Here is an 18,463-nt window from a genome sequence, read left to right on the forward strand (position 1 = left end):
TTTAATGCTCCCAGTTGATTTTGCGACATCCTCCTAAATCCTAAAGGAACGGAATAAATCCCTGATCGCCAGCTCAGACCCCAGGATTTACTTGCAAAACCCCTTTCTCTGAACGACAGTTATTTGTTTATGCTAAGCAACATTTGTGCCACACTGCAATACTGAAAAAAGCACCCCTCTCATTTTGCAAGAGAGGGATTGTTTCTGCACCACCACCCCTTCCCCAATCCATCCCCTTTCCCACTGGAGTGGTTATAAATAGTCCGGGGTGGGATACAAGGTCCGGAAAAGTCAGTGGCGCGGCCAGAGAGCTCGAAGTTCACAATAGGGGCACACTGCTGTTACGCCAGCAGCGACACTGACTCTGTGCCCGTCTCCTGTTCCGTTTGGCTAACCTTCCCCTCTCCCCGAGTCCTACCACATATCTCATCCAAACCGGTTTTTTTTGGGGGGGGGCTGTGTTTTGTATGGGAAAGAGGTACAGTAGGGTCACAGTAAGCCCTCAATCTTGGCAATCTCATCATCGAGAGAGAGAGGGCAAGTGGGAGGGAGTATAATTCTGGGAAGGGGCTTGTCAAGGAAACAGTGGGTGAGTTATGATCGTCACAGCTTTCAGATAAGCCCACTGAGGTTAAGCCTGGGTTGGAGAGTGTGCATGGTAGCACGATGTCCTCACAATCAGAGTAAGCTGCTGTATGTTAGTTCCAGGTGGATGGATTGTATACCCAACTCTGTGCTCATCCCCTGTGTGTCTCTGCTAGTTCTCTATGGAGTCCTGGTGGTCGTACAGGTTGTGTAGCTAATATTTCAGCCTGTGTCTTTGGGAAAGCTGTAGGGGGGAGAGAGTATTAGAGAACCGATGGTGACCGACCTGACGATGAAGCACGAGGATCAGGGCGCAGATGCGAACGTCTATGAAACTAAACCAGTTTGGATTTCGAGTGCTGGTCTTCTCTCGCTTGTTCACCACACCAGGAGGTATAGACCGCAGATCTCGCACGCAGCTGAGCTGACACCTCTGAAAACTTTCCCTCAGCACCTAATCATGATGCTTTCAATAGCTTCCTTCACTAAAGACCGAGGTAATACTTGGCATGGTGTGTCCTGCCACAGAATGGGCACCTTTATTCAGTGCAATGTGACACCTAGCCCAGTGTATTCCCCTCCCCCGGGCTGCAGATCACAAGGATGCCTTGATTTCGGCCCTCTCCCCAGCATCCTCCGCTCACAGGACCAGCTTTGACCATTTAAAATCTGTGATAAAGACTAAGTTCTCTGAGGCTATTCATGTTCGTGTAGCAGTCTTTTGATTTTCAGTTTTTTGTGTCTATGGACAGCACCTCAAGAAACCGTGTGTGTAAGATCAAAACATACCATTCAAATTTGTGTGGTTGGGGGATATTCATGAAAGTTTGACTGTCTCTATTTATAATTTAACGACATGGTTGCTATCAAGCTGGTCAGTTCTTCCAGGAGTTGATCCTGTAAAGTGCCCTGTGGAAGTCCTTCTGTGAAAGGCGCTATATCCAATAAACACTTGATTGATTAATTGATTGCCTGCTTGATATGAGTTATTTATTATAAGATCAGTAATTTGACTTTATTTTACTTCTATTTTATTTACCTCAGTTGATCTAGTCCTGCTTTGATTTTCTCACAATGCACCACACTTAAGTTGTCCTTTTAAAGCTTTCTTGACCTTTAAAAAATCCCCATCTATTTTTTGTATTGCACTGTGCCGTGCAGATGACGGAGGAGTTATAAATACATCCAGGCATTTAGATCTTTTTAAAATTTGTGATAATCAGAGGGGAAGGGAAGGGGAGGGAGGGACGACAATGACAATCGGTGTTCCGGAACAGTGGCAGGATCCTGTGAACAATGGACTGGCATCATCGTCGGTGCTCGGGTGGGTGGTGGTGGTGCTGGTGCTGGTCCACGGACTCTGGTTGGTTGTGAGGGAAGGATTGCGTGTGCCACATAAAAATAAAACAAAAAGATACAAAATTAAATAACAGGCAGCCAGTATGTGGTGCCTGTGCCAAATCTCAAAGGCAAAGGATGCTGGGTAACTTTCAGAACTGTGGCCAGTAGCTTAAGACCCCCTCAGTGCTGCTGTATTTGATGTGTCAGTTATTCAGTACTTTAGGTTTATTCAGTGGCTGACTGCTGGTCTTTCGGCCAGAAGGCAGCCTAGTCTGAGCTGCTGGCTGCCCTGTGTGGATTGGGCAGGGGGTGGTGCTGACCTGGGAGGATAAGTGTCAGGAAATCTGGCCAGAGTGGATGACAGGGGGCTGAGCTCACTCTTGGAACAGTATGTCTCTGTTTGGGGTCCCACCCATTTTAGAGCAAGACGTCCCAGGAGGGAGAAGCCTACTAATACACACTGACACACTTGACACACTTGACACACACACACACACACACACACTCATTCTTGCTCTTTGACGCAAATGCATTACACGCTCATGTTCCCTGACACACGCTTACACACTCGCACACACGCTCGCATAAAGTGTGGTAGGTGATGCATGCATTAGTGATGCAGACTTATTCTTACATACAGCTTACATGCACACACACACATCCACACGCACAGTGACTGACTCACCAGCATGCCTTACTGCAAATACACCAAAACCAGCTGGGAGTGCCAAAGACATGGAAAGTTTGGTGCTTGTTTGGGTTCTTAGGTGTTGCCGGGGCTCTGGGACGAATTGAACTACGGAGGCAGATGTGGGCATACACAATAAATATTGCTTTTAGAAATGCATCACTGCCTGTGCATCTTGTGGCTTCCTATGTGCCGACACACAGGGACACCTGGCACAGAAGCCACTGCGATTACGGAGACTGAATGTCAGTGACAGTGTATTCAGTGGAAGTATATGTCACATGCAGGGAATCAAAGTAATTTCAGCCGTAAACAGGATTTATTCCGCAAGAGATTTGTGCCCCAATACCGACGATTGATCTGCGTTCAGGTGGTGCGTCTGGAAAAGGACAAACAAGAAAAGAGAGAAAGAAAGGAGACACCTTTTCCTTCCTTCCAAACGAGAGCCACCAACTGTACACGGACACAAGCATTTACTGTAGTTTATACTTTCCTTGCTTCTATTTTTGGGAAATTTAGTGTTGTGTTTGGGAGGGGGGTACAGTATTAGTGTGTGAGTGGGTGTGGACTGTGTGTGTGAATGGGATAGTGGAGATTGTGTTCTGTCCTCAATACCCCTTCTGTTTTTAGCTTGAATTAAGGGGGGTAAAATTTTAGAGTTTTTTTTATGGAAAGACACTTTTTCTTTTTCTTGGAGATCTGAAACGTGTCTGTGACAGGCGGCTAAAATAGGAGAACAGAGCTCTCTTGTTAGTCTTGGCCCTCTGATTGGCTGAAAAGGGGATTTTGTGGGCGGACTAGGTACGGTACTGAGGTAGCGCACAGGAAAGGGGGTGCTCCGTCACTTTGTGTTGACACTAGGTGGGTGTTTGGCTGCGGGGGCAGGGGGTGGGTGGACTGTAGTATTTAGCCGTTTCGGATGCCAATAGCGGTTTCTGTATGTTGGTGCCCTCTGAAGAACCAAGGTAAGCAGTCTGCTTTTCTCGTTGGTCTTTTGCTTTGGAATAGACTGGTTTGTAACTGGGGAAGGGGATAATTTTGGAATATTGTCTTGTTTAGTGTTACCTTTTTTGTGGTGTTTTTTTCTTCCCCCAAGCATGTGCCAGAATATACCAGACACTAGCGGGAAGTGGAGTTTTAAGGGGGAAAACCCTCCCTAAATGAGACTGCTGTGGTTAAAACCCTGGACTGTGATGGATAGGAGCTCGCTAGTTTGAGCCCAGTGCAGTGTCGTCATCTAGGGAGTCTAACCAGTTTCCTAATGGCTTGAAGCAGATGCACTTTTTTGGATCAGTCCAGTGGAATGTCGATGACTGCAGTTGTTTTTGGTGGTGTTTTGTTCCCAGTGACAAAATTGACAAATACTTCAACAATCATCGCAGTGGACTCCCTCCAAGTCATTAGAACCTGCAGATTGGAAGAGGTCAGGATCTGTACTGGACTCTGCAGGGACAGACTTGTCCACCCCTATGATCGATGTTGGCTTTCTTGGGATGTTGGTTAGGAGAACATTAGAATGCAGTCTGTGGTTTGTACCGGTGCACTGAGCCAGTAAACATTACACGCCTTCCACTGATTGTCTCAAAATGGGTTCTTTCATTAAGGATGGCCAGGGGTGACTTTCATCAGTACTGTGTTGAATGTGTGATCATGAGACTGCTGGCACGGTGCTCGGTCTCAGCTGGCCAATAATGACTATTTCCCTGTTGTGGCCCCCCCAGGCCCCGGCAACAAACAATACTTTCAGCCTAGGTCACTGGATTTGCAAATTATTAAAATGCAGGCCTACGGTATCGGTATCCAAACTGAAAAAAACGATAAGACTGAAATAGGTTTTGCAACTCTGTCTCAATGGCAACTACAATCCTTTTCATAGGCAGCTGAAGGATTACAGTGCTATTCCTGCCTTCCATTCGTAGTCTAGGCCAGTGTTTCCCAACCCTAGACCCAGGACCCAATGTCCTGGTACTTTTTATTCCAACCAACATGTCAATTACTTAATTGAACTAATAATTTCCCAAATCTGATCTTATTAATAATTTTAAGCGGTTGGAATTTTCACATAACGTAAAATTGTCTAATGCACCTGAATGCTTCACCTTTTTGTAAATTAAACAATTTTAAAAGTCAAATAAAGCAAATTATTCAATTAAAATTTCAATTGAGTAATTGAGATGTTGGAACAAAAACCAGTAGGACAGTGGGTCCAGAGTTGTGGACCACTGGTCTAGGCAGTTGTTTTCTCCCTCTGATTCCCCTTTCTAGGTCATCCCAGAGGTGTTCTAGCTCATGTGTCCATTTTTCTTAGGGGTGGGAAGGGGGGCTGCTGTTTGTCATATGGTTCAGCATGTGGATCTGGTTAGCAGCTGTAGCTACACATGCTAACACACCATATGACCTTCTGCATGCTGTTTGGGAAGTTGCAGTCTGGCGTGCAGCTCCTTCTGAGATGTGCATCTTTTTAGTGCTGCAGTAGTTTATATATAAATGCCTACACCACAGATATGTCTACTGTGAGCAAGAAGCAGGAAAATGGGGAAGGCTGTGGTGGCTTGAGGCAAATGTACATATCCTAGGTTTTAAATATTCCTTCAGATTTGCTCAGGAGGCAACCTGCATTGAATCTCCAACACCTGGCTGGCGTGTGCTTATGCAAGAGCCTGAAGCTTGTAAAACTCCAAAGGGAACTGACAGTTACGCAATTATCTGTTTCCCATGAACTGTGCTTAAACAGCCCCGGCAAGTCAGGCACCCCCCTGGGCCCCCTCACTCCTCTTCAAACATAGTGTGCCTTAGAGCTGGCCTCCGCTGCTGTGAGGATGCTGCAAGTGCGCTATTAGAGCGGGAGAGGTCATGGATTTCAAAGGAGGCCCTTTTCCAGACAGTGATGCCCCCCAGACGTTCGTTTAGTCTGCGGTGGTGACAAGGGGGCACAGAGGGGGGAGTTGGGCTGTGCACCAGATGACCACACAGGGACTGAGTGCAGAGGCTTCTGGGTATATAAACATACTGTATATGTACAGCCTAACCAGGTGTTGAAAGACTGTGAGATCTGGATTACAGAGCAGTAGAAATGCAGTTCAAACGGCAGGACCAGTCTTCGCAAACAGCCAGCCAAAAGCATCGGACTTTCTCCCTACCTGTAGCATCTGCCAAACCAGTGCTGCCCCCTACAACAACTGCGCCTCTACCTCAATCTGTTACCGTGATCCACAGCTGTATAAACACACTGTCCCCGTCACCGGCAAGACCACAGCGGGGGGGAAAAAAAAAAAAACCTGAAACGGCACATGCATGACGTTGGTGGGGGGGTTTAACGCACTCACACACTCCCACTGGAGAGAGAACTGGAAATTATTTTTGTGACATTGACAGACGTACAGTTGCGTAACCGTTAGCTTTTAATAAGCGTCTGTGCACCTGGTGTCCGAACATGCATGGGGGCTGGAGTGTTTGGCAACTGCTCTGTAGTTTGTTGGTAGGAAATGAGCAGAGCAAACCAGGATTAATTAAATATCAACACCGGAGTTTGACCCTCGATGCCATCCTGCCTGCTTCGACACAAAGGAACAGACTCCCAAGTCACCCCATGTTTTTTTATTTATTTTTTATTTCTATCCCAGCTTTCACTTTTCACCTACTGTTCTGTGTTCTTGTTTTGTTGAACCAAGTAGACCTTTGCGCTTTGTGGCTTTTAAAAACACACACTAAATATACCGGGATTATTTGTGACATTTAAAGAAAAACGCACAAGAAAGTAACACGAACAATCCATGCATCCTGATTTGTATTTCAGAGTGAAAATGCTGAAACTTGCATTACAAAGTTTCATCTGAGTAATGTCAGTGTTGTAATGTAAGTGGGGCAAATTACACTCCAACTCCAACCTCTGGAGAAAAGAAATGTTCCTCCTCTTGTTGCCACTGAACCTATAGGGCTCAAGTGCAGACGAGGGCACCGTTTAAAGGCAGATCATTGGTTATTCCTGGTTCTATAATCCAGACCTCTGGGACTCCCCTGGGACTGGCCTTCAGGCCTGTCTCCTCTGAGCCTTTGTGCAGACATCTGGGACGTATCATCTTCTCCTACAGAGGCGGACTGTGATTAAACCTTTTTTTTTTTTTTTTGCACTGTGGGGAAGTAATGACAGGAAGTGGCTGCTCTGCTCCGAAGAACAGCAAGAGACACAGGTGACATGGCATCTTTTTGAGCGTTTGCTGCTGATTAAGACGAGCAGGGGGGGTCGTCTGTTTTTAATTAAAACCGAAATATCCAGTAAGGCAGGGGGGGTCTTTGCGGGAAGAGTTGCGGGTGCGTGGGTTAACCGGAATGTTATTGAGACGTCCAGGAAGCTTCAGGAAAGAAAGGTTTAGGAAGGTCTGTGGGATAGTATAAATAGGACTAATGACAGGATGGGTAAGACGGGGCCATTGGCTTTTCCTGTTTGCACTTCTGAAATTCCCTTTGTTTACATGCAAGGGCTGTGTAGACGTCAGGGGGACAGTCCATTCTCAGATTGCCAGTGTTAAAGATATAGTGATATAGTTTATTTTCTAAAATCAATAAGACAAAAAAAAACATAATATGAACATTAGCTTACTCTTTGTTATTAGTATTAAGGTCCTGTGTGGTTTGTTTGCTCCAGTCTGTCATGTCCTGGAGCTCAACTGACTATGAATGATTACAATGTGTGAAATTCAGTGTTTGATGTGGTCTCTTTCAGTTTCTATTGGTATTGCAGTGCCAGTATAAAGGGGACAGTGTCAGGGACCAGATAAATTAGTAATCATACTTTATTATACAACATTTGGATTGAGTTATGGGGTAGAATAGAGATTCGTGCCTCGGACATCCTTTGTTTCAGTTCATGTTTGTGTTGATTGTGTGTGTTTCAAATGCGGTTCGATTCTGTTTAATTGTCCGCAGCCCCTTGTGGAATCATGGATGTCTCCCAAAGAGATCGACATCACTTTCTATACCTTGAACTTCATCCCTTTATGCTGGTCCCTACAATTTACTCCACTGAAGTTCTCTGAGGTGCCCATCTACAGTATGTGGTTGAGTTAATCATTTACTGATCATGGATAATAAGCTACTGCAGCTGCAATGCTTCAGTGCCATGGATCTCAAGAGGGTTTCAAAAGCCTTGCTCCAGGAACTGATGATTCTCGGATTTCCCAGCAGGCAGCCAGGCTGTTCAGACTGTACAAGGGTAAACGCAATGTCTGTGAATCATTGTCTTGGTCACGGAGGACGAAGTTGCTCGGTAGTGACAGAGGACACTGAGATTTCGTCACCGGCCTCGTTAAAGTGTTTGTATTGTATGCAGATGCCCCTAGATAAAGATTAATTTCAGTATGGGAGGAAGTGGCGTGGGGAGGTAAACGAGTGTTGCGCACACTGGAAGAGTCACTTGGCGGGGTGGTGCCTCTGTTGTCTTCCTGGGAACTCGGTGTGATCACCAATGCAAGGACCCGCTGTGAAATTTGTGGGTGATGTTAGATAAATTCCCTACCACCATTTTCTGATTCCAGTCAAAACATCGGGCTGGGCATTGGGATCTGACGCCTGTGCTGTAACCCAGTGCTGTGGCAGGCATGCAGTGTAGTAGAGGCGGAAAGGCAAGGTGAGGAGTGTGTGTTTGGCTAAACCTGGATTATGAGCGCTGCGCAGGTGTGTAATTAGGGAGGATACCGAGGGGATTAGGCCAGATGGGGGCGTAAACACTGAGGAAGAAGCCCCGTGGAAGAGAGAGAGGGAATATGTGAGAGTGTACTTACGTGCTCAAACTCAAAACCCCTTCCTTGGGGCAGCAGTGGTGACGACCCCCCCGTGCTCTTCACACACTCGCTATCTATGGAAATACAAGAGAGAAACTGAGGCTGAGAGGGGGGAAGCGTGGGTATTATTTGCGAGCCAGTGTAGGATTTGGCAGTCCCCACCATGCAACTCTACCCAGCATGCAACACTTCACAGCTTGACATCTGGAGTCCATTTTTATTATTAAAATGAAAGTATTATATCACATATATTTGACTGGGGGTCATCAATGCAAGCCGGCTAGGGTAATAACATAAATATTATTATTATTATTATGTCAAGATGATTTCTTGCACACTTTAAAAGTCACACTGAGCCAGAGTTGTGTTGTGAAATTGAATTGGAGAGAAGAATTTATAGGGGCTTTTTACTTGGAAGTTTGGAATTTTGTGGTGGAGTTTCCCAACTTTTGTAATCTGTCTGTTTACCGTGACGCGGCCCAACGCTAATTCCCAAAGTGCTGTAAACACGCCTGGAATTTTCCCTCTCCGAAAAACTCAACTGATCCTGACCTCAGGGCAGCGTTTACGGTTTTGTTTTGCAGAATTGGTGGAGCAGTCAAACAAAGCACTGCTCTTTCTATGCAAACACAAACAAACTTTTGATACATTTTTATGTATTTGTATTTTTAATCCTGTATTTAGTCATACTGCTGATTGATGAGCACTGAGGAATGTCTTTTAATCGTGTGAAGGAGAGTTTAAGTGAAGGCGGGTATTTCAACATGAACTTCATTGCAAATAACAGCAGATGGTGGGTGAAGCTGAGCAAGTAAAGTGAAGAAATTGAAGGTATCTTTGGGAAGATGCAGTTGGACATATAGAACTTATTCCCCCATAAAGAACAAAAGTGTGGATGTTTTTCTCATTCTCCCTCTGTTTTCATCCCCACCTTGCTCTTATTTTTTAGACTGTTTCTCCTAGTCTTTGTGCCTCTTGTCTAATTTACCTTGTCCTCCTCTCCACTATCCTTCCTCTCCCTTTCCCTCTCAAGCTCCCTGTATCTTTCTCTGCCTCCTTCCTCTGAAGCTCCACCTGTCTGCCTCTTTAGCTCACTTTCTAACTCTAATTCCTCTAACTCACCATCATTTTTACTTCCCCTCCATCTCTCTCTGCATCCTTCAACTCACTCCTGCTCTCTCTCTCTCCCATTCTTTCCCTTTCACACTCTGACCCTTTCTGTTGTAAGGTGTCTAGGATATTTGGCTTAGTATTGGTGATGCAGCAGACATCAGTAAAGTCAAGCACCTGTGTGGCCTGTTTCTCCTGGCTTCTTCTGATTGATGACATTTGCAGCCAGGAAACAAACGGTAGACCAGGACTGAGACTCTATGCTAATGCACTTAATAGTGACATTTTACCCGGTTTGCAAACAGTAACTGGTAACTAGAAAACAAACCCACATATCACTTAAGTCACAGTGCATGCTTGGAATACTGTAATTCCCTAATGTAGCTGTGCTTTGTTAATTGGGAACTCATTAACATTTGCTTAGACAGCTGTTCTACTGGAGAGCCAAGGTATATTGTAAAGTGAGGACAGACTGTGCAGACATCTGTTTGTTTAATGTCTTGGCCACAAAACATCTGAAAGCTAGATATTGCTGAACCCAATGGGCTTTTAAGACTCGCGAGATGCAGGGAGGCAGAGACAAAGATGCAAACATCCAAATGCCAGGTGCTTGCCTGACTTATAGCGCCATCTTCAGTCCAGGAGGTTTTCCGTGCCCTTTTTAACTGCCCAAGGATGCAAAGAGTCTCTCTCTCTCCCTCCTGCCCCTCCATCTCACACTGCCTTCTCTTGTTGGTCTGGACCAGAGATCTCCAACCCTGGTCCTGTAGAGCCCAAATACATCCAGGATTTATAGGTGCCTCCAACCAGTGTATGAAGATCTTAACCAAACCCAGTGTGAAGAAAACAAGAATCCTGTTGAGTTGGGTGGGATTGAGATGTGGAAGTCCGGTACCAGGGTGGGAGATGCCAGCTCAATTCCTAGATGCTGTGTTGTGGTGGTTGTGGTACTGTTGCTGGTGTTGGGTGTGCTGACCTTGTGTCTCTGTCTTTGTGCGTGTGTGTCGTCAGCAGGGGAAGGGCGAGCCCCACGCCTTCAAGGAGAAGACCTTTAAGAAGAAGCGTCAGTGCGGAGTGTGCAAGCAGCCCATCGAGAGCCAAGGCTCCTTCTGCAGAGGTGATTGACTGCCCGGTGCTTTCACTCACAATCTGGCTCACTCCTACTTGTTCTCATGCTCTGTCACACACTGACCCTCTCTCTCTCTCTCTCTCTCTCTCTCTCTCTCTCTCTCTCTCTCTCTCTCTTCATTGCTTGATCTAACAATAATCAACGGGTTTTAACACATTTTTGTTCCATTTTTCTCTCTCTCTCTCTCTCTTTCTCCTGCAGTGTGTAAGACGGCCACCCACAAGAAATGCGAAGCCAAGGTAAAGCTGGTTACATTCGTCAGGATGGGCTGTGAGAGAGCAGATAACCTTAGACTGCTTACTGACCAAGACAGTGGCAACAAATTATAGTTACTTCCTCCCTGAATCTGTGGGGTTCATGTCCGAATTTACGGAGAAGAAGATGGATGTATTAAAAATAAGCAGGGATTGTCAAATACTGTACTTTCCCATTAATTCCAATGCAAATCTTTGGTTTGGGGAACAGGGTGGTGAATTGGCATTGTACTCATCAGATGACAAAAACATGGCGGTGTGAAGATCCTGACTGATCTAATGTAACTGCAGTGATTGTGATGCAGAAGCATACTCTCCCTGGTTGCTTCTAATAACTTTCTTAGTGTGGTATTAAGTACAGTGGTCTGACAGACTGCAGCATAATGCAGGCACCTCATGCCATGGGCTCAGTGAAGCAAAAATACAGTGCCATGGTACCCTCAGCAAATAAGGTGAAGGAGTACTACAGAGAATGGTTAAGCCGGGCTGAAGGCCCCAGAGATCGCACCGAGCATGAGAGTCCTGTTTAAAAATAAACCTGACAAATTCTGAGAATTGATGCTGGGGTCCCTGCCCCTGTCTTTGGTGCCATGGCCAGGAGGTGGCAGTGCACCCTCCTGGTATCTGCTCCCTCCCCCTGATAGCCATCAAACTGCACCGGAAGGGAGAGGGCCAGCTCCACTTGATGCCAACACTGGGCACCCTGGGGAAGAAACCGCACTGAGGCTGTCTGAGCCGTTATCTTGGGCAGCGCCGGCCAGTCGGAGCCTATTTAACCCCTCCCTGGCTGCCATCGGCTCCCACAGAGTCGATCGCCTTTCTCGGTGGGAAAGCAAAGGCAGAGGAGTCCATGCGGAGTCATGCACTGGACCATTTCAGTATGACATTTCTCTCTAAGATAGACAGAGCGAGAGAGAGAGAGTAGGAGCAGGAGCAGTCAGACCCGGAGTAGATGACCAAGTTTGAAGAGTACACCTGTTTTTTCTTGAACCAAACATAGCTTTGACTTTTTCGGGGGCTGCCCTTTGGGACACACTTACACATGTATAAATAGCGATTTCACCATCATTGTTAGCATTCACTTTGACCTTCGGATTGTGTGTGTAGTGTTTTTAAAAGGGTGTAGGCCCACCCTATTAACCACAATGGCGGCTACAGCCCTTTCCATCTGCGGCCGAAACTAACCGCGGTATTATTTCGTATGGGCGGAGTCCTGAGCTGTTCCTCTCTATCAGACTGTGTTGCTTCTAGAGGTTTTCCAATCAGAGTCCAGACCTCAATCTTATAGATGGGAGTCGTCTAAGGTTTTCAGCACCTTTTTTCCTTCAACCACTGCGGTCCTTCCCCAGCATTGCGACTTCGCATGATTGTGTTACTGCAGTAGAGTCACGCCAGACGACTCTAAAATCCCATCAACGCCGGCAGCAAAACCACGGCCCAAAATATCACAATGCATTCTGGCGGTCGTGGCTCCCTTCACAAATATAAAGAAATAATCTCTTCATAAACTCTGCTACAGTCCTTTACTGTGAAAGGGAGACGTGTCCCATTGCTTAGTGTCTGAAATTGAAGGCGCTGGAGAACTAACCGTGGCATCTCCATAGAGCACTGAAACAGTCTACCAGCAAGAGTCGAAGGTTAACTGTAGCCACTCTTATGTGCTACACTGCAGCAACTGTGATTGATTGTAGCAGCCTTATGTAATGATCGGGCACAGTCTGCTGTTTAGCTACTCAGTGTAGCTCAGTTATGGCAACGTGCAAACACTGCACGAGTCCAGCAGAGCTTTGGAAAGAAACACTGGCGTCTTTCTCTCTTGCCTTCCTTCTCTTCATTTCCCGCACTCGAAAGCATGTCTGTCCCCAAAAGACCCGATATTTCAGTCCATCCAGGGTCACCATGGCAACCCAAAAAGGCAGCTCACGCCTATCTTGGAGTTTAGTAGGAAAACTTGAGCATGCAGTTCATTTAGGAAAGAAGGAAAAATAATTTCAATGGCACACAGGGGTAGAAAAATGGTACAAGGCTTTTTCCAGCATATTGGAGCTGATGTGTGGCTTTAAGGGGTCTAGTCAGGAGAAGTGCATTTCGAAAAACAAACAAACAAACCAAGCCACAATATAAACACCAATTGCTCTGATGTCTTTCTGGTATTTGGATTATGTACAGTTTCATTTCTGTGTCTCATTCTGGAGCTCAACATTCATAAACAGTGATTTGAGAATTCTGAAGTGTCTTGCTTGTTCGCTTCTGTGAGAGGGGTCTCTGTGACATCACTCTCAGGAAGCAGTTCAAGCCCCTCCCACTGAAACAACCCCCTCTCCCGCTCCCTCGCATCATGGAGTCAGCGTTAAAATGGGGGTGGAAGGTGCCTTGAGCGCTGGCCTTGATAGCAAAGCATCAGAGGTTCCAAGCCCAGGTGAGAGACTCTCCTACCCTTCAGCAAAGACACTTTACCCATAGTGCTCGAGTAAAAAATACGAAAAAACGAAATATACAAATGGGCAGCCATGTATGTTACTTTAGATAAGACCATCCACTAAATGAATTAATAATCATAATAATGATAATCTTCAGACCCCACATAAGCAAACTGCTTTTAGAAGGCTTTTATTGTTCCAGAGCTGAGCAACAGCATCATCCACTCATCTGGTTCCTATTAGGTCTAATGAAGTAACTGATTTTGAACTGAGAACATATGGTGCTGACGAATGCTCTGTTTGCTGGGATTTTTGTTATTAGGTAGAGGGGACAGGAATAGGATGCACTTGACGGTAATAACAACTTGCATCTATAGAGAGAGACCGCCGCCCCCATTGCAATTACAGAATCCCAGAGCCTCTTTGTGCCAAGACCAAGCAACACTTCATGAGCTGCCAGCCACCTCTGCTACATCTCTGTCAATCCCTGCGGTATTGTTGCAGTTGTAACTATGTTCCTCTCATGGTTTCTTTAGGGGTTTATTTGGCCGCGTGCTTTTATCCCGGCTCATGGCTGTCTGTTAAACGTACCAGGAACTTTCACCATGCATCGGGACACTTTCTGCTGTAGTCCCGTGTAAGCATATCTGATAAATATATATGATGTATGCTAACTCCAGATCCAAAATGACTGTCCTGGCCCAGCATTGAACTTGACAATACGTTTTTATACACGTGTACAACATCACTGTCTTCCTCTGAGGTTTCTTTTGCCTTCTGTGTGTCCTTAATGCCATTGATTCCACATGTTGGACCCAGTGGAGCTGCTGGCTCCCTTTCAAAAGCTTTCCTGTACAACTACACCAATCTGACAAAAGCCACCAGATCCTTGGAACATCGAGACACCCAGCAAAAGTTTTTTTTTTTTTAATTCCATTTTTTTTTTCATGGGCTGGGATCTAGTTCCACAGATGAAAGCAAGTTCATTTGGCAGCCTGTGGTATAACGAAATACAGGCTCTCGGGAGAGATTGTACAGATCAAGTCACAAAAGCAAACATTTAATCTTCATCTGCGTTCATTTAAGCCCACACAGCTGTCTAGCAAGGCTGTAATATGCAGCCACTTTCCCCCGACCCTGAAACCGATAAAACAAATTAAAAACAAAAAAGCCACCAAAAAAAAAAGTCTGGAATCTTTCAACCTGACCTGATTGATAACTGACTGGGATGGATCCATACTATATACTGTATGGATCTCCAATTCCAGCAGACGTGTAGTTAATGATAAACAGCCCCACAGACCACCCATTCACTGTGCTGCATTTGCATGTCAGCGAATGGATAGACATTTGCTCTCTCTCTCTCCTCTTTCTTTTCTCTGTTTTCCTCTTCTCTTTCTGTTCCTGTCCTCTCTCGCTTCTTTCTCTCTCTGTTTGTAGTGTAATGTTTACTCTTCGGTCAAGGCTGCTGAGGCTGGGGCTGCAGATTAAACAGCAGGCTGGTGATGGAAGCCTAGTGACCCCGGGCTGACCTCTACTCACAATGCAGTGTTCAGGTGTGCTGACATCACTGTCTCTCTGCTCAGCACTGCCAATCACTGGTTTCCAAGGTTTGATTATTGGAGCACACACCTCCAAATACACAAAAAAGACATGTGCATCCAGTTCTTGGACACAGAATTTACAAATCTGAGAAATATCTATATATTTTATAGATATATAGAGATAGGTAGATAGATATCCAAACTACAATGCTGTCAGGCAAAAAAAAAAATTGTATGCATACTAAACTGATAACAGATTGGGTGTTTTGGTGCAGAAAATGTTCCGCCAACTAGTTAGGAATGTACATTTTTTGTTACTTTTATAGATGTGTGTGTGTTAATTATACATTTCAGTGCCAAATTGATTTACAATCCTGACTTAAACTTGTGGTCATGTCTTTGACTTTGCAGATCAGAAAGGAATCTGTATATCCCCCCCCATCCTCCCCTGTCAGTGCCCCCTGTGCGACTGCAGTGTGTCGAGATAGGGTCTGGTTTCACAATGAGTCTGTACAGCCGCGCTAAATCCCTGCGCTCCCATCGCAATATCCTTAGCTGTGGCAGGGGTGAAGGATGGGAGGATACAGTTTAGAATATTTGCGCACGTCCTCCTATGAAGTCCCTTACATATCACCTAACCTTACAGATGTGTTCTGGCTTGTGTTTCTGCAACTCAGATCCTTAAGTGATACGCCACAATCTGTATTCCAGCGACCCTAACGCAGAGATGTGAGACATATGTCTAATTCGCAGAGCCGATGGGCCCACTCCTTTGAAGCTGCCTATCCGTGAATCAACTGTAATCTCCCAGCTCCATCTTGAAGCACTTTCTTTTTGGTTTGTTTGTGTTTTGTAAATGCCTTTCCGTCTCTGTGTCTTCTGCTTTCAAATATAGTGCGTGGGAGAGAGGTACCACCAAAATGTTAATCCCAGACTCTTGTGAAGCCTGGGGGAGGGGCTAGTGTAAGGCAGTGCTCTAAAATTGACTGCACTGAGGCCTGCGCGTCACTAATGAAGCTCCCCACTGTGTTTCCTCCAATCTCTCCATCCCCGAAGCCAGTTCCTTCATAATTGCTTCCTTTGAATGACTTTGAATGAATTTTGTGGCAGTGACTCACAAAACAATGATCAAAAACCATCTCAGCTATTGTGTGTGTGTTTGTTTTGTTCATGACATCCCCATGCATTCAGTTTTTATGGAAAACAAAACACACTACCTTACGAAGAAGCTGAGAAGGGTCACCAAAGCTTCCATCTGTACTCCGTCACAATGCATTTTTCTCTGGTTTTGGAGTGCAAGACAATTTGTCATGTTATTGCTGCCGTAGAGTGGAAAATCACCCCCCCAAGGGAAATTGGGAATGTGTCTGGGGATGTGCCAATGAAAGAGGCAGGAAAAGCTGCTTCCGTTGCTGGGGGGTTGGGGGGGGAAACCTTGCTTACTGTCCATCTCCCCTGCTCTCTTGCACAACAGTGTGCTCCAAGAATCCTAATCGGGGCAAAATAAGCAATCCTTCCATCCCTCTTTCTGCTTTTATCTATTCCTCTCTCCATATCTCCCCCTTTCTCCTTCTCTCAATCCTCCCGTCTTTGTACCTTAAATATGTTTTTTGTCATTTTTCTCAGTTAGAACCTAAGCAGTTGGTTTGGTGTTGGTCTGTCTGATAGGTAGACACTTTAGAAGGGCATGGATTTGTGTCAAGGATCTCCTCATCCATTGACGCTTTAGGTGACTTGCCTGGTGTGAGTGTACCACGCTTGATTTCTAAGGTCTTCTAAAGCCATACCAAGACCCTTCTGTGTGTCCTGATCTCGCTTGTGAGGAGCAAGAGAGGGGGGGAGCGGGACAGGAATGTCATGAACATGCGCGCACACACACACACACACACACACAAAAACACTCCAAGAAAAAACAGATCTCTCATCCTTCAGGAAGCGACAGCAGCTGTTTACGAGGTCTCTGATGCTGGGGGGGGGGGGAACCTGGATCGCAGCCAGCACGGCCTGACAACTTTGTGTTCTGTCAGCTTGTTCCTGTAATAGAGGGTCGGAAGGGAGGGAGGGAGGGCGTCAGGGGGCTGTGTGACTGTGTGACGCAGGGAAGCAGAGAGAGGGAGAAAGAGAGTGTGATTGAGTTACCGGGGACAGCAGTTCTCACATAGCCTAGAAGACAAAGACACCACTCCGGCTCACATCTGCACACGTTAAGACAACGGGAGCAGCGGCAATGCCCTGACAGGTACAGATGTAGATGCTTCTCCTTTTCTACACCATAGGGGGCGCTATGGCAAGGGTTGGGGTGCTGGGGGGGTTCTGTAACTTCCCTTAAGTGCTGCAGAGGTGTGTGGTAGTCCATGCATTTGTTGTTATTGTTTTTTTATTTTGCAATTTCAGTTATGCCCATCTCGGACTCTGTTTGTCTCTCTCAAATCTTTGAGCAGCTGAGTGTTGTGGGTAGTGTACTGCTTGCTTCTTAATGCTGATGCTTGGAGCTGCTTTTGAATTGTGTCCCGGTGATCTGAGGCATATGTCAGACTGTGAGGCATATGCGTGTGCGCGTGCGTGTGCTTATGTTTAAGTTTTGATCCTGCAAATGGGACTGCACAGAGTGTATTGATTTTAAATTAGCATAATGTGCCATATAAAAAGTTGCATCTTAGTGCGTCACAAACCGATCAAAAAGACTCGTTCCTCTCCTCTGTCCTTCATTGTTTGCGTTTGTCTTGCTCCCTGTTGCCTCTCGTTCCCTCGGCATTAAAAATAGTTCCCATGCCTCGCAGTTGTTGTTGTTGTTTCTGTTGGCTGTGTGACAGTAGTGGAGTCCAGCTTGTGGACAGGGGTGGGGGAAGTTTTGTTTGCACCGTTTTATTTTTAAAGATAGTTTTTTTTAGATGTGAATTGCTTTTTCGGACTTGGGGAGCAATAGCAAGAGATCAGTCTGCAGTTTTGGAATCCTAAGTGGCGGAGAATATAGGAGAAAATAGGAGAGGCGAGGGGGAAATTGAAGTAAGGAAACTGAACTGAGAGCGAGACAAAGAACGAAGTCGGAGTAAAGTGTGAGAGAGAGAGAGAGCAACCACAGCTGTATAGACCTCTGTAACAGTGTGAAAGAGCACAGCTAACTTTTTTAACCCTCCCCAGTAGCCCAGCTGTATTGCATTGTGTTGATTAGCCACTCACACTGGCACAACAATGCATCCTTTGAACCAAGCAAATGATCCCGTAAAGATCGTGATTTCACAGGGCCCTGAGATCCCCACTGTAGTCCCCTCTTTGGTATGCCCCGAGGGGTATGACTAGGGGTGGCAGGGCATTTTTGCTGTGACTGACGTTACACGGGGGAGGGGGGTTCTTATAAAATGAAAAGCACTATACAGAACCTTGCACTCTGTTTTGCACTAAGCTCACTGTAATGACGACTTGGACTGTAGACTGTATTTATCTTAGTTTTTTCGTCTATTTATTCTTTCAGTAGTTCAAATATACCCCTTATAGAAGTAGGTGGAAGAATGTTGTGATTTCAGTCATGGAGTTATTTTGGCCTTAACCCACTTGGCCATGAGGATGAGGTCATTGGGACCCCACCCCATGGTGGGTGGAGCCAAGAGCTGC

At 45.8% G+C, this 18,463-nt stretch overlaps 1 protein-coding gene across 5 annotated transcripts in view; it reads left to right on the forward strand.

Annotated features, from left to right (window-relative positions):
• The window catches only part of tns2a (tensin 2a), a 51,880-nt gene that overhangs the window by 10,531 nt on the left and 22,886 nt on the right, over positions 1-18,463 (forward strand). For 2 of the 5 annotated variants that reach the window (XM_066708362.1, XM_066708364.1), the window contains exons 2-3: positions 10,516-10,621; positions 10,835-10,872. In XM_066708362.1, the coding sequence (XP_066564459.1) occupies positions 10,516-10,621; positions 10,835-10,872 (144 nt within the window). Of the gene's footprint in view, positions 1-10,515; positions 10,622-10,834; positions 10,873-16,956; positions 17,091-18,463 lie in introns of those variants that run through there. The other 3 variants (XM_066708363.1, XM_066708366.1, XM_066708367.1) reach the window with 2 other exon arrangements.

Source organism: Amia ocellicauda, chromosome 7 (genome assembly GCF_036373705.1).
Source record: "Amia ocellicauda isolate fAmiCal2 chromosome 7, fAmiCal2.hap1, whole genome shotgun sequence".
In the NCBI taxonomy this organism is placed as follows: Eukaryota; Metazoa; Chordata; class Actinopteri; order Amiiformes; family Amiidae; genus Amia; species Amia ocellicauda.